The sequence below is a fragment of the Lepidothrix coronata genome, unplaced genomic scaffold, assembly GCF_001604755.1.
Source record: "Lepidothrix coronata isolate B3197 unplaced genomic scaffold, Lepidothrix_coronata-1.0 Scaffold368, whole genome shotgun sequence".
NCBI lineage: Eukaryota > Metazoa > Chordata > Aves > Passeriformes > Pipridae > Lepidothrix > Lepidothrix coronata.
The window spans coordinates 163,007-176,733 of record NW_016690548.1 but is presented as its reverse complement, the minus strand read 5'-3'; the positions used below and the strand labels follow the sequence as shown (position 1 = coordinate 176,733).

General features: G+C 43.8%; 1 protein-coding gene across 1 annotated transcript in view; it reads left to right on the top strand.

Annotated features, from left to right (window-relative positions):
- The window catches only part of GOLGB1 (golgin B1), a 37,622-nt gene that overhangs the window by 17,858 nt on the left and 6,037 nt on the right, over positions 1-13,727 (top strand). The window contains exons 13-17 of the mRNA XM_017838906.1: positions 1,559-6,597; positions 7,388-9,338; positions 10,761-10,939; positions 12,088-12,253; positions 13,352-13,483. Of these exons, the coding sequence (XP_017694395.1) occupies positions 1,559-6,597; positions 7,388-9,338; positions 10,761-10,939; positions 12,088-12,253; positions 13,352-13,483 (7,467 nt within the window). The remainder of the gene's footprint in view (positions 1-1,558; positions 6,598-7,387; positions 9,339-10,760; positions 10,940-12,087; positions 12,254-13,351; positions 13,484-13,727) is intronic.

The window sequence follows — 13,727 nt, the reverse complement described above, 5'->3', positions numbered from 1 at the left end:
TACAGCTGGAGACAGAGCTGCAGTCAGGCTGTTGTTTAGAAAAGCACAGGGACCTGCTGCTTGGCTTCCATTCAGCCAGGGGAGGGAGATGACAGCCTCTGTGTCACTGTGCTGGGAAATGGGTTGTCAGCTGGGAGCAAGGGCTGGGCTCTGCTTGCAAAGGCAAAGTGCTCCAGAACTGGGGGCTGGAGATCCTGGGACTGTTAATGCCCTGTAGTTACAGCAAATGTTAATTCTGAGCACTTAATTTTGTTTTCAGTCTTTCCATTGTTGGACTGGGGGTTTTTTACTTGCATTTTTTTGGGGTGGAAGGGAGTAGTTTTTTTTTTCAGAGATCCTTTACTTAGTTCTGACTCGTTTCTTTGTTCTCTAGTTCAGACCTTTTCCCACAGAAGTGGCAGTAACGGTGCTGTGGTGAAATATTGTGAATTTTATGTGTAATTTATAAATGGACTTTTCATAATGAAGAAATTAGTTGACAAGGTCTTAGTTCTTGTATGGCCATCAGCAGCAAATTAACCAAATTCCCAGGTTTTATTAACATCTTTGGGCAAAAAGAGAGTCCATGTGTATGAAATAGCAAAATCTCCTCTCCCAGCCTGTCAAGTTCTGATCCATTTGGCACAGAAGTGTGGAGTGGTTGGTTTGTCTGTGTGGTGGAGCCTGGTGTAACTTTCTTGGGAAGACTCCTGGTTCTTTATCTGCTGAAGCAACGAGGCAAACACTGACAGACACATGAAAACTTTAATGTAGTTTAAAAGCCCCAAAGAGTTGATTTTTTTTTTTTTTAACATCCTGCAACCTAAAGGGGTTGTTGCATCACTGCAGCAGACTTTAAGAGCTGCTCTTCTTTGGTGGTTTCCCTCCAGACTGCTGAACAGCCTTTACAACATGGTGCGTTGCCTTATTGGTGGGCTGCTGACCCACACTTTCTGGGGAGGATTTGTGACTGCTTTTCTTTTGTAATCTGTTTTTGGGGATGGGAGGAAACCTTAAAATAATTATTTGGAAAAAGCCAAGTGCTTCGTTCGAGTTGCTTTGTCTAGTGCTTTCACTTAGGACATGAACACAGGTTGGAATATGGGCTTCTATCCTGATTATTTGCTGTGTTAAATGGACAGACAGAATAGGGGACAAAACCTCTTTTTCAAAGACTATGGATAGGATGCCAGGAAAATGTGGCTGGATAAGTACACTAGAGGGCTTGTGAGAATCACAGGAGAACTTCAGAGTAATACTGTCTTTAATCAAGAGAGAAAGGGGAAAAAAGGGAATAGGAAGTTGCCCTTACGGTCTGATCCTAAAGCCAAAATCTTTTGTGCTGCAACTTCAGAAACTGAAATGAGCAGAAGTGACCTGGGGAGTCACAGAATCACAGAACAGTTGGGATTGGAAGGGACCTCTGGACATCATCTAGTCCATCCCTCTGCCCCCTGTTATTGGAGAAACCAGTCAAGAGAGGGCATCCTTAAGCTACAAAATGTGGAAAGCAGATGCTTCCAAGAGTGACCCTTTCACAAGATTCAAAGGAAAATTGATACCTGCTATTTTCTTTCAGGCAAGAACAGATAGCTTTCCTAATGGAAGCAAGCAGCTTACTGAGGAAAGTTGTTCACCTGGAATTCTAGAATATATTGCTGCAGAGAAACAGAAAGAACTGTCAGTTTTGCTGCTGGAACTGAAAGAAGCCCAAGAAGAAATAAATTTTCTGAAAAGCCAGCTCAAGGGCCCCTCTGGCCAAATTTCTACAGGCAGCCAAACAGGAGAAGATGCTAACCAGCTGGAAGAGAATTCCCAGATACAGTGTCTGGAGAGGGAAGAGCAGAAGGCTTCAGATACACAGAATGAGTTGGGCAGTAGCTCATTACAGAGAGAAACAGAAATGCAGCAAATTGGCCTGTTTCAGGAAAACAGACTCAGTGTCCAAGAAGAGCCCCAGGGGAGTCCTGTCTCCTGCAGGGGTGAGGTAGAGGCAATGCAAGGAATCTCTACGGCAGATCCAGAGCCTGGAGCCTCTCAGTCTCAAGAACTGATAAAGTTACAAAACCAAATTACAGAACTGCAAATAATTCTTCAGAAATCAGAAGAATCCTTTAAGAAAGATCTAGGAGAAAAAAGTGCAGAAATAAATAGGCTAAACCAGTTGGCAGAGGAATACAGGAAAAAAATAGAGGATTCTGACACTACATTTTGTGGTTTGGCTGAAGAACGAGATCGACTCCTGTGTCAGGTGAAGGAACTTTCTACCATAACAGAACTGAAAGAGCAAGTGAAGCAGCTTGAGGAAGATCTAGCTCTTTCAGAAAAGCAGAGACTGTCTGACAGCCAAAGCAGTCTTCTAAGAGAACAAATCCAGAGCCTTAAAAATGAATTTAAATCCAAGGATATAAAAATTGAAGCTTTGCAAAAAGACTTGGATGAAGCACAACTTCAGCTTTCTGACCAGGACACACAACTAAAGGATCTGAGAAGCCAGATCGAGATGAAGGAACATGAAGTACTTAATCTAGAACAACTTTTGAGGAAGAATACAGCAGAGATGGAAGAGCTTTCCCACGAGTTAGCCTCAAAGGGGCATGAAGCAGCAAGCCTAGAACAGCTTGTTGCTGAGCACACCAGGTCTATAGAGCGCCTGCAACAAGCCTTGCTGGACAAGGACCAACAGATGACGGAGCTCAGTGTCAGCATGTCTGAGAAGATGGTCCTGCTGAATGAAGAGAAATTTTCTCTAGGAAATGAGCTGAAGAATCTTAAAGAGCAGACAAGTCTGTTATTAAAAGCCCAGGAAGAAAAAGACCAACATACAGGAGCAAAAGATACATGTCTGAAATGTGGGGCATCTGAGCAGCAGAATGAGACAGAAGCAGCGAGTAAAGAAAGTGAAGAATTAGTAAATCAAGTTGAACTTCTAAGAAAAGAAAACGAGCAGGTAAAGCGGAAACTGCAAGCAGCACTTGTGAACAGAAAGGAGCTTCTGAAGAAGGTCAGCACCTTGGAGAGTGAATTAGCACAACGGAGCAGAGAACAAGAACCAGAAACCTCAGGGGCTCAGGCAGCTGCAGGGGAAGAAAATATGAGAAGCATGATCAGCAGAGAAGTGAGTCTTGAAAACCAGCCCAGTGAGGAGTATCTAATTCAACTGCTCTCTGAAAAGGAATCAGAGTTGCAGAGCATCCGGAAGGACCTGCAGGATAAAGAAACCACGGAAGCACAGCTGCAGGCAGTGATTGAGGAAATGAGACAAAGCTTGCAAGGTAAGGCAAACATTGTTTCAATTAAAGAGGAAATCATGGAGCATCAGACAATTGCTGACAAAGTAACTGAAACCAATGAAAGCCCAGAAGATTATGAAGAAAATGGAAAACAGAGCTCAGCAGCTACAAATCCAGAAGAAAACCAAAAGTCTACCCTGAAAGAAAGGATTTCAGTTCTTGAACAAGAAAAAGAACAACTCCAAAAAAAGCTTCAGGAAGCCCTGGCATCTCGCAAAGACACTATAAAAAAGGCTCAAGAAAAAGACAGGCATCACAGAGAACAGCTGAAACAGCAGAAAGATGATTACAACATCCTTCAAGAACAATTTGATCAACAAAGCAAAGAGAAGGAGAGCATCCAAACTCAGCTCAGACAACTCCAAGAACAGAAAGGATCAGCAGAGGGTGTTCTTGGGAATCAAGGTGGATTGAATTCTTCATGCATGGAAGCAAGAAATACAACAAATAGCAAGCTTGTACAAGTTGCAGATGTTTCTGAGGAAGAGTTTAAAAAACACCTTGAAAAATTGCAGATGGAGAAAGAGGAATTGGAATGTAACGTCAGCCGTATGCAAAGTGAACTTGCTTGCAAATCAGAATTAGTATTTGATTTGCAACAGCACATAGCACAATTGTTTCTGGAGATAGAAGGGCTGAAGAGAACCTCTGACCAAGCTGAGGCTAAGGCAGCAAGTCTTCAGATGAAACTGGAGGAGAGTGAAGCAAAAATTTCCAGAGAGGCCAGTCTGGAAGACTTGAAAGCTCTTGTGCACCAGAAGGATAAAGAAATGGAATTTCTTAACTTGCAGTTAAAGGAGAAAAGCAAAGCTCTCAGTAATGTGCAGGCGCAGCTGCTGGAAAAAGAGGATTCGGTCAAAAGCCTGTGTAGTCAGTTGGAAGCTCAGGCTCAGGTACATGAGGAGCAGAGCAAGCGACTGCAAACGGAGTTGCTGGAAATTCAGGAGAAGCAAGGGGATAATGAAGAAGCAGCTAAACAGAAGAATCAAATGCAGAGAAAGCTTCAAGCTGCACTTATCTCTAGAAAAGAAGCACTAAAGGAGACCAAATCTCTGAAAGAGGAGCTGGCTAATGCTAAAACTACTATTGACAGTCTTTCTGTCAAGCTGATAAATATGGAAAGCCAAATATGTGGCCATGTTAAAGAAACAGATACTTTAACAGAAAAGTTAGCGTGCCTCACTGAAGAGAGAGAGAAACTTATTGCAGAAGTTGATAAAGTACTTATAGAAAATCAGAATCTTGATGGATGCTGTAAAAACCTAACACTGACTCTGGATAGAGTTGTTCTAGAGAAGGAGAAGCTGGAGAAGGAGATGGAATCACTGAAATGCTCTCAAGCCACTGAGAGTTCTGAGTGGCAGGAGAAATACAAGGAGCTTCAGGGAGAGTATGAAACTCTGCTACAGTCCTATGAGAATGTGAGTAACGAGGCTGAGCGGATTCAGCGTGTGCTGGAAACTGTTAGGCAGGAAAAGCAGGAAATTTTCATTAAGCTGAAAAGTTCTGAAGCAAAAAAAGAGGAAACAGAGAAGCAGCTACAGGAAGCTGGACGGGAAATGGATGGAATGAAGGAGAAAATGAGGAAATTTGCAAAATCAAAGCAACAAAAGATCCTGGAACTAGAGGAGGAGAATGAGAAGCTTAGAGCAGAGATGAATTTTACAGGTGGAGAGCTACCCAGGACTGGAGAGGTCTTTACTAACACTGGCCTGAAAGAAGATCTGGAGTGCTGTAGGAGGGAATGCCAGTCTCTTTCTACTCAGCTTGAGACAGTAATGGCTGAAAAGGAGTCTCTTAATCAAGAGATCACAGACTTAAAGTGTCTTTTGCAGTTAACAGAATCTAAACTGAAGGAAAGCAGAGAACTTGTGGACAGGTATGTTGCTCAGCAGACAACAGGCGAAGAAACAAATGAGGCAGTTGCCACACCACCCACAACGGAAAGGTCTGAAAATCAAGTGGAAATAACTTTTAAAGCAGAGTCTCCTCCTGCAGAGCTGGGACAGGAGGCATTTGAAGGTGGCAGCCCTTGTGAGGATCCTGGCACCTACAGACAGCAAATTGCTGAGCTCAGCCAGCGAATCGCAGAGCTGGAGGATAATAGAAGGGCTTCAGAGCAACAGCTGGGTGACATCCATGTGTGTGTGGAGACTTTAGCAGGTGAGAAAAGGACTTTAGAGCACCAGGTAGAAGAGAAAGTCCGTGAAGTGAATGCTCTGCAGGCTACAGTAGCAAAGATGGAGCAAATGGTCCAAAAAGCCACAGATGACCTTGTCAGGATGACAGAGCTGAAGGATGCGCTAGAGGCTGAGAAGGATGACTTGGAAGAAAGGCTCATGAATCAGCTGGCAGAACTTAATGGAAGTATTGGAAACTATCAGCAAGATGCAACAGACTTCCAGATCAAAAATGATCAACTGAAACACGAGCTTCAGAGTTTGCAGAGAATGGTACGTGAACTGGAGGAGGAGAAAAGTCTGATGGCAAAGGAGAAAAGCAAAGCAAGTTCAGAAAAGCAAAAGGAATTTGTAGAAAAGCTAAAATGCAATTGGAGAGGAGAGAGCAGCACACATGTAAAGGAGCTTCAAGAACTGCTGAAACAGAAACAGCAGGAGATTAAGCAGCTGCAGAAGGACTGTATTAAAAGCCAGGAAAAGAACAGTAGTTTAGAAAGAACTGTTAAAGCTCTGGAATTTCTGCAGAGTGAGACTCGGAAAGAGGTAGAAGTAGCCAAAGAGACTTCAGCGAAAGCAGTTGAAGACACCAAGAAAGCCCAGGCAGAGCTTGCTCTCTGCAGAGTGGTGCTGGATGACACGCAGAGTGAGGCAGCAAGGGTTCTGGCAGAAAGTGTCAAAGTGAAAGAAGAGTTGCAGGCAAACAAAGAGAATATTAAAATTCAAATGAAGAAAAAGGATGAGGACTTTGAGAGAAGGCTGGAACAGGAAAAAGACAAGCACTCAAAGGAAATCAAAAACATGGAAGAAAAGCTGGCAACTTTGCAGAGGGAGAAAGACCATGTGGAAACAGCTCTTGGTGATCTGCAGGACTCCTTGAAGACAAAGGATCAGGAAGCCAAAGAACTGGAAGGCAGTCTAAACAAAGCACTAGCCCAGCTTGCAGCCTTCACTAGGAGCATGTCTTCCCTTCAGGATGACAGGGATAGAGTGATAGATGAATCAAAAACATGGGAAAAGAAATTCACTGAAACTATTCAAAAGAAGGAGGAAGAAATACGTTCAAAAGAGGAAACTTGTGTTGTGCTGAAGGACCAGATGAAGCAGATGACCATACGTGTGGAAGAGCTCCAGACTCATATATCCAGGTAAAGAAGCTGTGTCAGGGGAGGTTTAGGCTGGAGATCAGGAAAAGGTTACTGTGTATTTGTTGTCTGCACAAGGGGATTAGCACCCTAAAATATTCCTTCTTCTCATCTTTGAGGTCTTAAATCTATTCTCTGTGACAAGCACTCGCCATCTGAGTACTATCTGTAGTCTTTAATAATCTGAAATTTGAAAGAGTTTCTTTTGCATGGAGTTGTTGCATTGAGAGGTCAAGAGAGCGTTAAGATACATAATTTCAGTTTAATCTCAAAATAAATTTTGAGAGATAGATGGAGCTATGGAAACATACCAAAATGTACATCTGTGAATTTCCAAAATTCAAAACCAAACCGTTCTTACATGAGTAAAATTGTTCTGTAAAGTTTATATGCTGTATCTTTGCATGCTGGAATATGAAATGGACATCAAAGGTGTGAAAACAGCAATTTCACTGGGGGGTGTTGTTTTTTATTGTTACCTAGAATGGATAAGGATTGTAATGAAAAGGAGGTGATAACGTTCAATGTTTAAGCCCCTCCATTTTTTTCAATATTGACATGAACAACTTTAAAAAAAATATATTCCCCTGGCATTACCCCCTTCAGACAGTAGTGCAGTCAGAACTTTAAAAGATGCCTTGAATTTTACATCAAGGGATATTTCCATCTTGCTTTCTTAAAGTAAAACTACTTTTTTAGCTTTTCTAAATTAGTATAAAGCCAATGTTGCTGTGCATTTGGATACTGAGATACGTCATGAATTTTTTACCAACTTTATCTTTTGTGTTTTCAGGCTGGAATGCAGCAAGAAAGACTTGGAGTCTGACTGCAGGAAGGAGATTCAGCATCATCAAAAGACATGTGAAATGTTGCAGGAGGAAAAAAGAGAGCTTTTGACTCAGCTTGAAGGGTCTCAGGAACTGTACAGCAAGTCTCAGAAAGAACAGCAGGAACTGGAGTCAGAAATCAGCAGCCTGAGAGACCAGCTGGCTGACTTACAGAACTCCTTCACCAAATGTGAGCTGGCCAGGGAAGAGCTGGGGAGCGTGGTCAGGCAACAGGAGACCAGTATCCAGAATTATAAATTCAACTGTGAACAGCTTGAAGCTGATCTGCAGGCTTCCAAGGAGCTAACAAACAAGTTGCATGAAGAAACCAGTGCGAAAGATCAAAAGATCATGAGTTTGTTGTCCGCCAAAGAAGAAGCAGTGATGGCTGCTCTGTCTGAATTGCAGCAGCAACTGTCCGAAGAGATTAAAGAGTTGGAACGTAGGCTCAGTAAGGAGGAAGAAGATAAAAAAGCCTTGGAAAATGAGAAGAACAAATTTCTTGGCAAACTTGATCATCTCACTGAAAAGATGAAGATAAGCAGAGAAGAAAGTAAGCAGCAGAAGGCACAACTGGACTCCTTCACCAGGTCCATGTCGTCTCTGCAGGATGACCGAGACCGCATCCTGAGGGACTACAAGCAGCTTGAGGAACGTCATCTTGTTGTAATCTTGGAAAAAGACCAGCTAATTCAAGAGGCTGCTGCTGAAAACAACAATCTCAAGGAAGAAATGAGAAGTTTCCATAGCCGGATGGATGACCTCAACTCTGAGAATGCCAAGCTGAATGCAGAGCTGGTGCGGTACAGAGAAGACCTGAACCAAGTAATTTCAATAAAGGACTCCCAACAGAAGCAACTTCTCAAAACACAGTTTCAGCGGATCCAGACTCTGGAAAATGAGAAGGCAGCCATAGAAACACAGCTGAAAGAGTCTGAGCATACTCAGGATGATCTCAGGAAGTGCATGGAAGGCTTGAGAGAGGATAAAGTCAGTATGTCTCAAGAGATTGAAACCCTTAGGTCCTCTCTGTCCCGGCTGCAGAGTGAGATGGCAGCGTTACGTGAGGGGAGTCCCATCGTGGAGTGTCAGGCAGAACTGAAGGCCCGAGAGGAAGAGGCACTAGAACTGAGTCATAAGCTTTCCCTCTCCCAGAAAAGAATAACTGAACTTGAGGGGGAACTAGGATGTGTTCAAAGGGAGGCAGCCAAGAGAGTGGGAGAGGCTGAGGACAGGCTTCGGAAGGAACTGAAGCACCTGCATCATGATGCAGGGATAATGAGGAATGAGACAGAGACAGCAGAGGAAAGAGTAGCAGAGTTGGCACGGGACTTAATGGAAATGGAACAGAAGTTGCTTGCAGTCACAGATGAAAACAAAGATCTCAGAGCTCAAATTCAGTCTTTTGGGAAGTCCATGAGCTCTCTTCAGGATAGCCGGGACCAGGCCAATGAAGAGCTTCGTGTTTTGAAGCAGAAATACTCTGCAGACTTAGAGGAACAAAAGAGTCTAGTGCAGAATCTTCAGGAACAGGTGGCTCAGCTACAAGAGGAGCAACATTCCACTGCCAGGGAACGAGATACAGTGAGGTCTGAACTGATAGAACTGCAGAAAGCCATTGATGAAAGAGGTTTCTTGGCCCAGATTGAGAGACTTAATCAGCAGCTCAGAGCCAAAGATGAGGAGCTTCTCCGTTTGTCTTCGGAACTGGAAGGCTCTTCCAACCAGGTCAGATCTTTCTCCAAGGCTATGGCAAGTCTGCAGAATGAGCGAGACCGTCTGCTGAATGAACTGGACAAAACACAAAAGGTTGAAGAAGTGAAACAACAAACAGAAGGGAGCACTTCCACCACTCCCTCAGAAGTGCAGAGTCTGAAGAAGGCACTGTCCTCCTTGCAGAATGACAGAGACAGAGTAGTAAGTTCTCTCTTCCTGCTCTTACTTAAAGCACCATGGGAGATTTGGGTCTTCAGATCTTTGAATTCAGCACACTTAGATCTGGTGATTGGGGTGTGACACAGAGATCATTGGCTTCATGAAATCACTGAATAGTTGAGGTTGAAAGGGTCTTCTGTAGATCTTCTAGACTGACCCCCCTGCACAAACAAAGTCAGCTGTCCAGCTAGACAATGTCCAGCTGGATTTTGAGTATCTCTATTGGTGGATATTCCACAACCTCTCTGGCCAACCTGTTTTGTCATGTGTCTGGAAATGGTTTCCAGAATTAGTTGCTCCCTTACCTTCACAGGAATGGAGATGAGGCTGACCAGACTGCAGTTCCACAGTTCCTCCTCTTTGCCCTTCTAGTACATAGGGATGGCATTTGCTCTCTTCCAGTCTTCAGGAACCTATTCCAGTCACCATGGCTTTTCAGAGGTAATGGAATTGCCTCCCAATGACCTTAGCATTTGTGGGCATGCTCCATCAGATCCCATGGATTTGGTATGAGCCATCTGTGTTATTTTCGCTGACATATGGAAGCTGTGATTTCATTGTGAACTTCACAGAGTGGTTTCTCTTGTTAGCTTGGTTGAAAACATGAAATCATGGAAATAAGGTCCCTGTTAACCTGCTTAGTTCACACCTGTGTCAGCTTATGCATTTGATTTGCCTTGGATTTTTTAAAGAGACTAGAGCAGAGACTTGGGTCTCCTCCACTTGGCAACTGAGTTTCAAGGCAGGTACAAGACATTGCAGCTTCCTTCAGACATCCTTGCCTGCACACTGGATGTGTCTGTGTAGTCTCTGGCACAGTGCAGCCCAGCAAGTTTGAATTCTCTTTGCTGATCAGAAAACAGACTTTGACTGTCACTTCCCACTGCCACTCATTAAGTACTTCCCTGTCTCCAGAGTCCATCACATCTTCTCATCTTCAAAAACCAATTGTAGTGATGGATGTGTAATGACAACTTATTTCTAATTCCAGCCTGTCTGGAATTGGAGAGCCAAAAGGATTTTAGTTTGTCAGTTCCCTGGTTTACAGTAAATACCAACTTCAGGAGTTATGCTTAACCCACTCCATCTGTCTCACTGTGTTCTCCTCTAAATAAGAGAATTAATATTGTAGCCTGGAGTCTTTGTTAATGCACATCAGATCTTCATGGGAGGGCTCAAAACTCACTAATCTCATCAACAATAGAATTCTCTGAGGGTTGTTTTTTCTGAGCTGTTTTTGGTACACTGCTGTACTTGCTGATTCAGTTTCTAGTTTCTCTGTTATCTGAATGTGACTTTTTTTTCCTCCAAATGCCACAGTGAGAAATGCTCTTAAACACTTCTAGGGAATAAACCCGGCTGCTGGCTCAGCTGTCACACACTGATGTCTCCCTTCAATTCCAGGTGAGGGAGCTGAAGAATCTGCAGCAGCAGTACATCCTGGTGGGAGTGGAAGCCGCTGAGAATTCTCGCCTAAAGGCACAACTGCAGGAGTGGCAGCAAGAGGCAGACAAACAGCTCCGGCTGCAGGAGCAGCTGAAGCAAGAAGGAGTTGTCTGCCAGCAGGAGCTCCAGCAGCTCAGGTGCGTTTGTCTGCTCCCTGCCCCAGATGTTTGCTTCACTCAAAGAGCAAAGGGAGTGCTGAGAGCTCAGCCTGGGCTGTGCCAAGTGCCACTGGGTCACTCCTGCCCTGGCCAGGACTGGGCACACATTTCCCTCCCCCAGCTTCTGCCTCTGGATTCCAGCCCAGCAGCTTGGAGGGTAATGCCTGTGTGAAATAGATAATGACCTTTTAGTTTTGATTTCCTTTATCCAGTGGTGGTCAGTGTCATCTAATGGAGAGGAAACTTGGGCTGTTTCTTCTATTGGAACTCATGTATATAAATCACAGAACTCTCCATTCCAAGCTGCTGCTGAACACTCTTTATTATCCCACTGATATCATGGTTTAGAAAATACTCATTTTGTATGACTGTCCAATCCTTTGTTTCACTTGCTCAGTCTTCTTTTTATTTAAAAAAGTCTGTAATTCAAGTCTAGTAAAATTGTCTTCTCCAACTGGAGTAAAAATAGTTAGACAAATATACTCTGTCTAAAAATAGGGAAGAATCCTTTCAGCTACCTCAGAGATACCTCTAAGGATGCCTGAGGCTGGAATGAAAGGGGTGGGATTTTTTTTCTGGAAAGATCTATGACATCTTTGTCCGGAGTGATATAAAAATTTGTAGTTCTCCTTTCTCTTCCCCCTGCCTCCAGTCTGACCCTCAAACACTTCAGGTCTCACAAATTTTACTTATCTCCTGACAAAAGAGCGGGAGATGGATTTCCTGTGTAGCTTTTACACTGTACATGAAGCGAAGGCTTCAGGTTGGTGTGGTGGGATCAGTGCTGTGGGTCTGGTGCACATGTGGCCACACAGGGACAATGTGCTGGGGACAAGTGGCATTGCCATGACTTGCCTGACCAAACTCTGTACAGAAAGATCAAAACAGTGTCTAGGAACACCAAAAGTGTGAGCATGGAACATTCTGCAGGGTTGAGCCAAATACAGAAAACTTCCTGGTTTTAAGGTTCCTGTACTTGAGTGGGTTGGTTTGGTTTAGTTATAAAACTTTGTTTCTAGTATGGGATGATGATAGAATCATCCTCAGCTCATTGTCAGCTGGGTACCTGGACATCATAAGTGGTGCTGGTCACCTCCTGATAATTTCCATCGTGTTGTGCTGGGCAGACAGGAGAAGACCACCTGGGAGAAGCAGAGCAGCAGCATGAAGGAGCAGTACCTGATGGCCATAGCAGAGAAGGACAAGCAGCTGAGCCACTTACAAAGGATCACACAGGAAATGAGGCTGCCCTTCAGCAAGTCTCAAACTGTAGAGGAGCAGCACCAAACCAAGGTGGGTGGAAAGACAGATTCTTTGCTGCATGGAAATGCAAGGCTTGAAATTCAGCCAGAGGAGAAGGGTGTGTTACCTGTATCCAGCTCCTACAGGCTCACTACTGGATGTGGTTGTGGAGCCTCTGAAGACAGTACCAACAATCTAACTTGGATCACTGAAAGTTTTAGAAATTGTGACTACCCTTATGTGCTCTTCTCTAAGTTCATTGTTCACAATATTTCGAGGAAGTGGGTGAAAGAGCAGGGCTTCCCAGGCACCTTTGGAGCAGTAGGAACTTCTCAGGGGGTCTTTCTAGTTGTTTCAGAATTGCTTCTTGCACTGTTTTTGAATCTAAGATCTTCTGATTTAGCTCTCGTTTTAATGTCACATTACAATTTTTAAGTTTCCTATTGAATTTTTCTTGCTGTTTTTACTGTAACAGGGATCTACAACCTCTGGGCTCAAGCCCAGAGAGGCTGAGGCTTGAACACTGCACCTTTTCTCTTCTCCTCCCCGTATACAGTCCTAGAAGTGGAGTGGAATATGTTTGATATTTTGCCTGTCTAGGGAAGGCTGCATGCACAGTGCATTGTGTTAGGGCTGGGACACAACTCTCCTGCCCATGTCTGTACTGTTCAGTGGTTTGTGTCAGTGGAGGGGGGGAGGAAATCTCCCCTTATCTCTTTGGCACACCCATGAATATATGCCAAGAAAAAGCTAAAACAATGCTTGTGTGATGCTTTCCAGGAGGATTCTTCAGTGCTGGCCTTCTGGTCTTTGTTGAATGAGAACAGTGTGAACATTTCTTTTGGTTTTTGGTTTTTTTTTTTCTCATTCACGTGCCCTTTTTTTTCCTTCCTCTATTGTAAACAGCTTTAAGACAACTTTTGAGAAGGACCCCATCACATGTGCAAGCTCAGTGATCTTTCCTAATTGGATTTTCAGATGGCTCTTAGGATATTTCTGTTTATTCCCCATTCACTCTTTTACCTGAGCAGATCAAGTTCCAGGTCTGGGAGTAATACTAGGTTTGACCTCGGAATACTGAACAGAGGACTAACACAAGAGTGAGTTGTCACACATGCAATATATTTTGCATTGTTCTTTCCTTGGCAGATTTCTCCAGAAGTCCTGAAAGGGGACTTTTCAAGCCTAGAAACAGAGATGAAACATCTCCAGACCCAGCTAAGTGACAGCCTGAAAGAACTGCACCAAAAAGAGCTCAGAATTCAGCAGTTAAACAGCAAGGTACTGATCATATCCTATACGTGCTTGCAGTCTGGGATGAGGAATGTGGGAAGGCTGGAATAGGGTTCAGGGAGCAGGAATGAATCTGTCCTTGTTGGCATTCAATGAAGTAACACAAAATCAGAAATGTGTCTCTCAACAAAGCAGTGGTGGAACCACACTGATGCATTTGCTGAACGGGGCTTGCACAGCACTGGGCCCATCCTCCCTCTCCCACACTGCTCTCCCTCAGAGAGTGACTGGG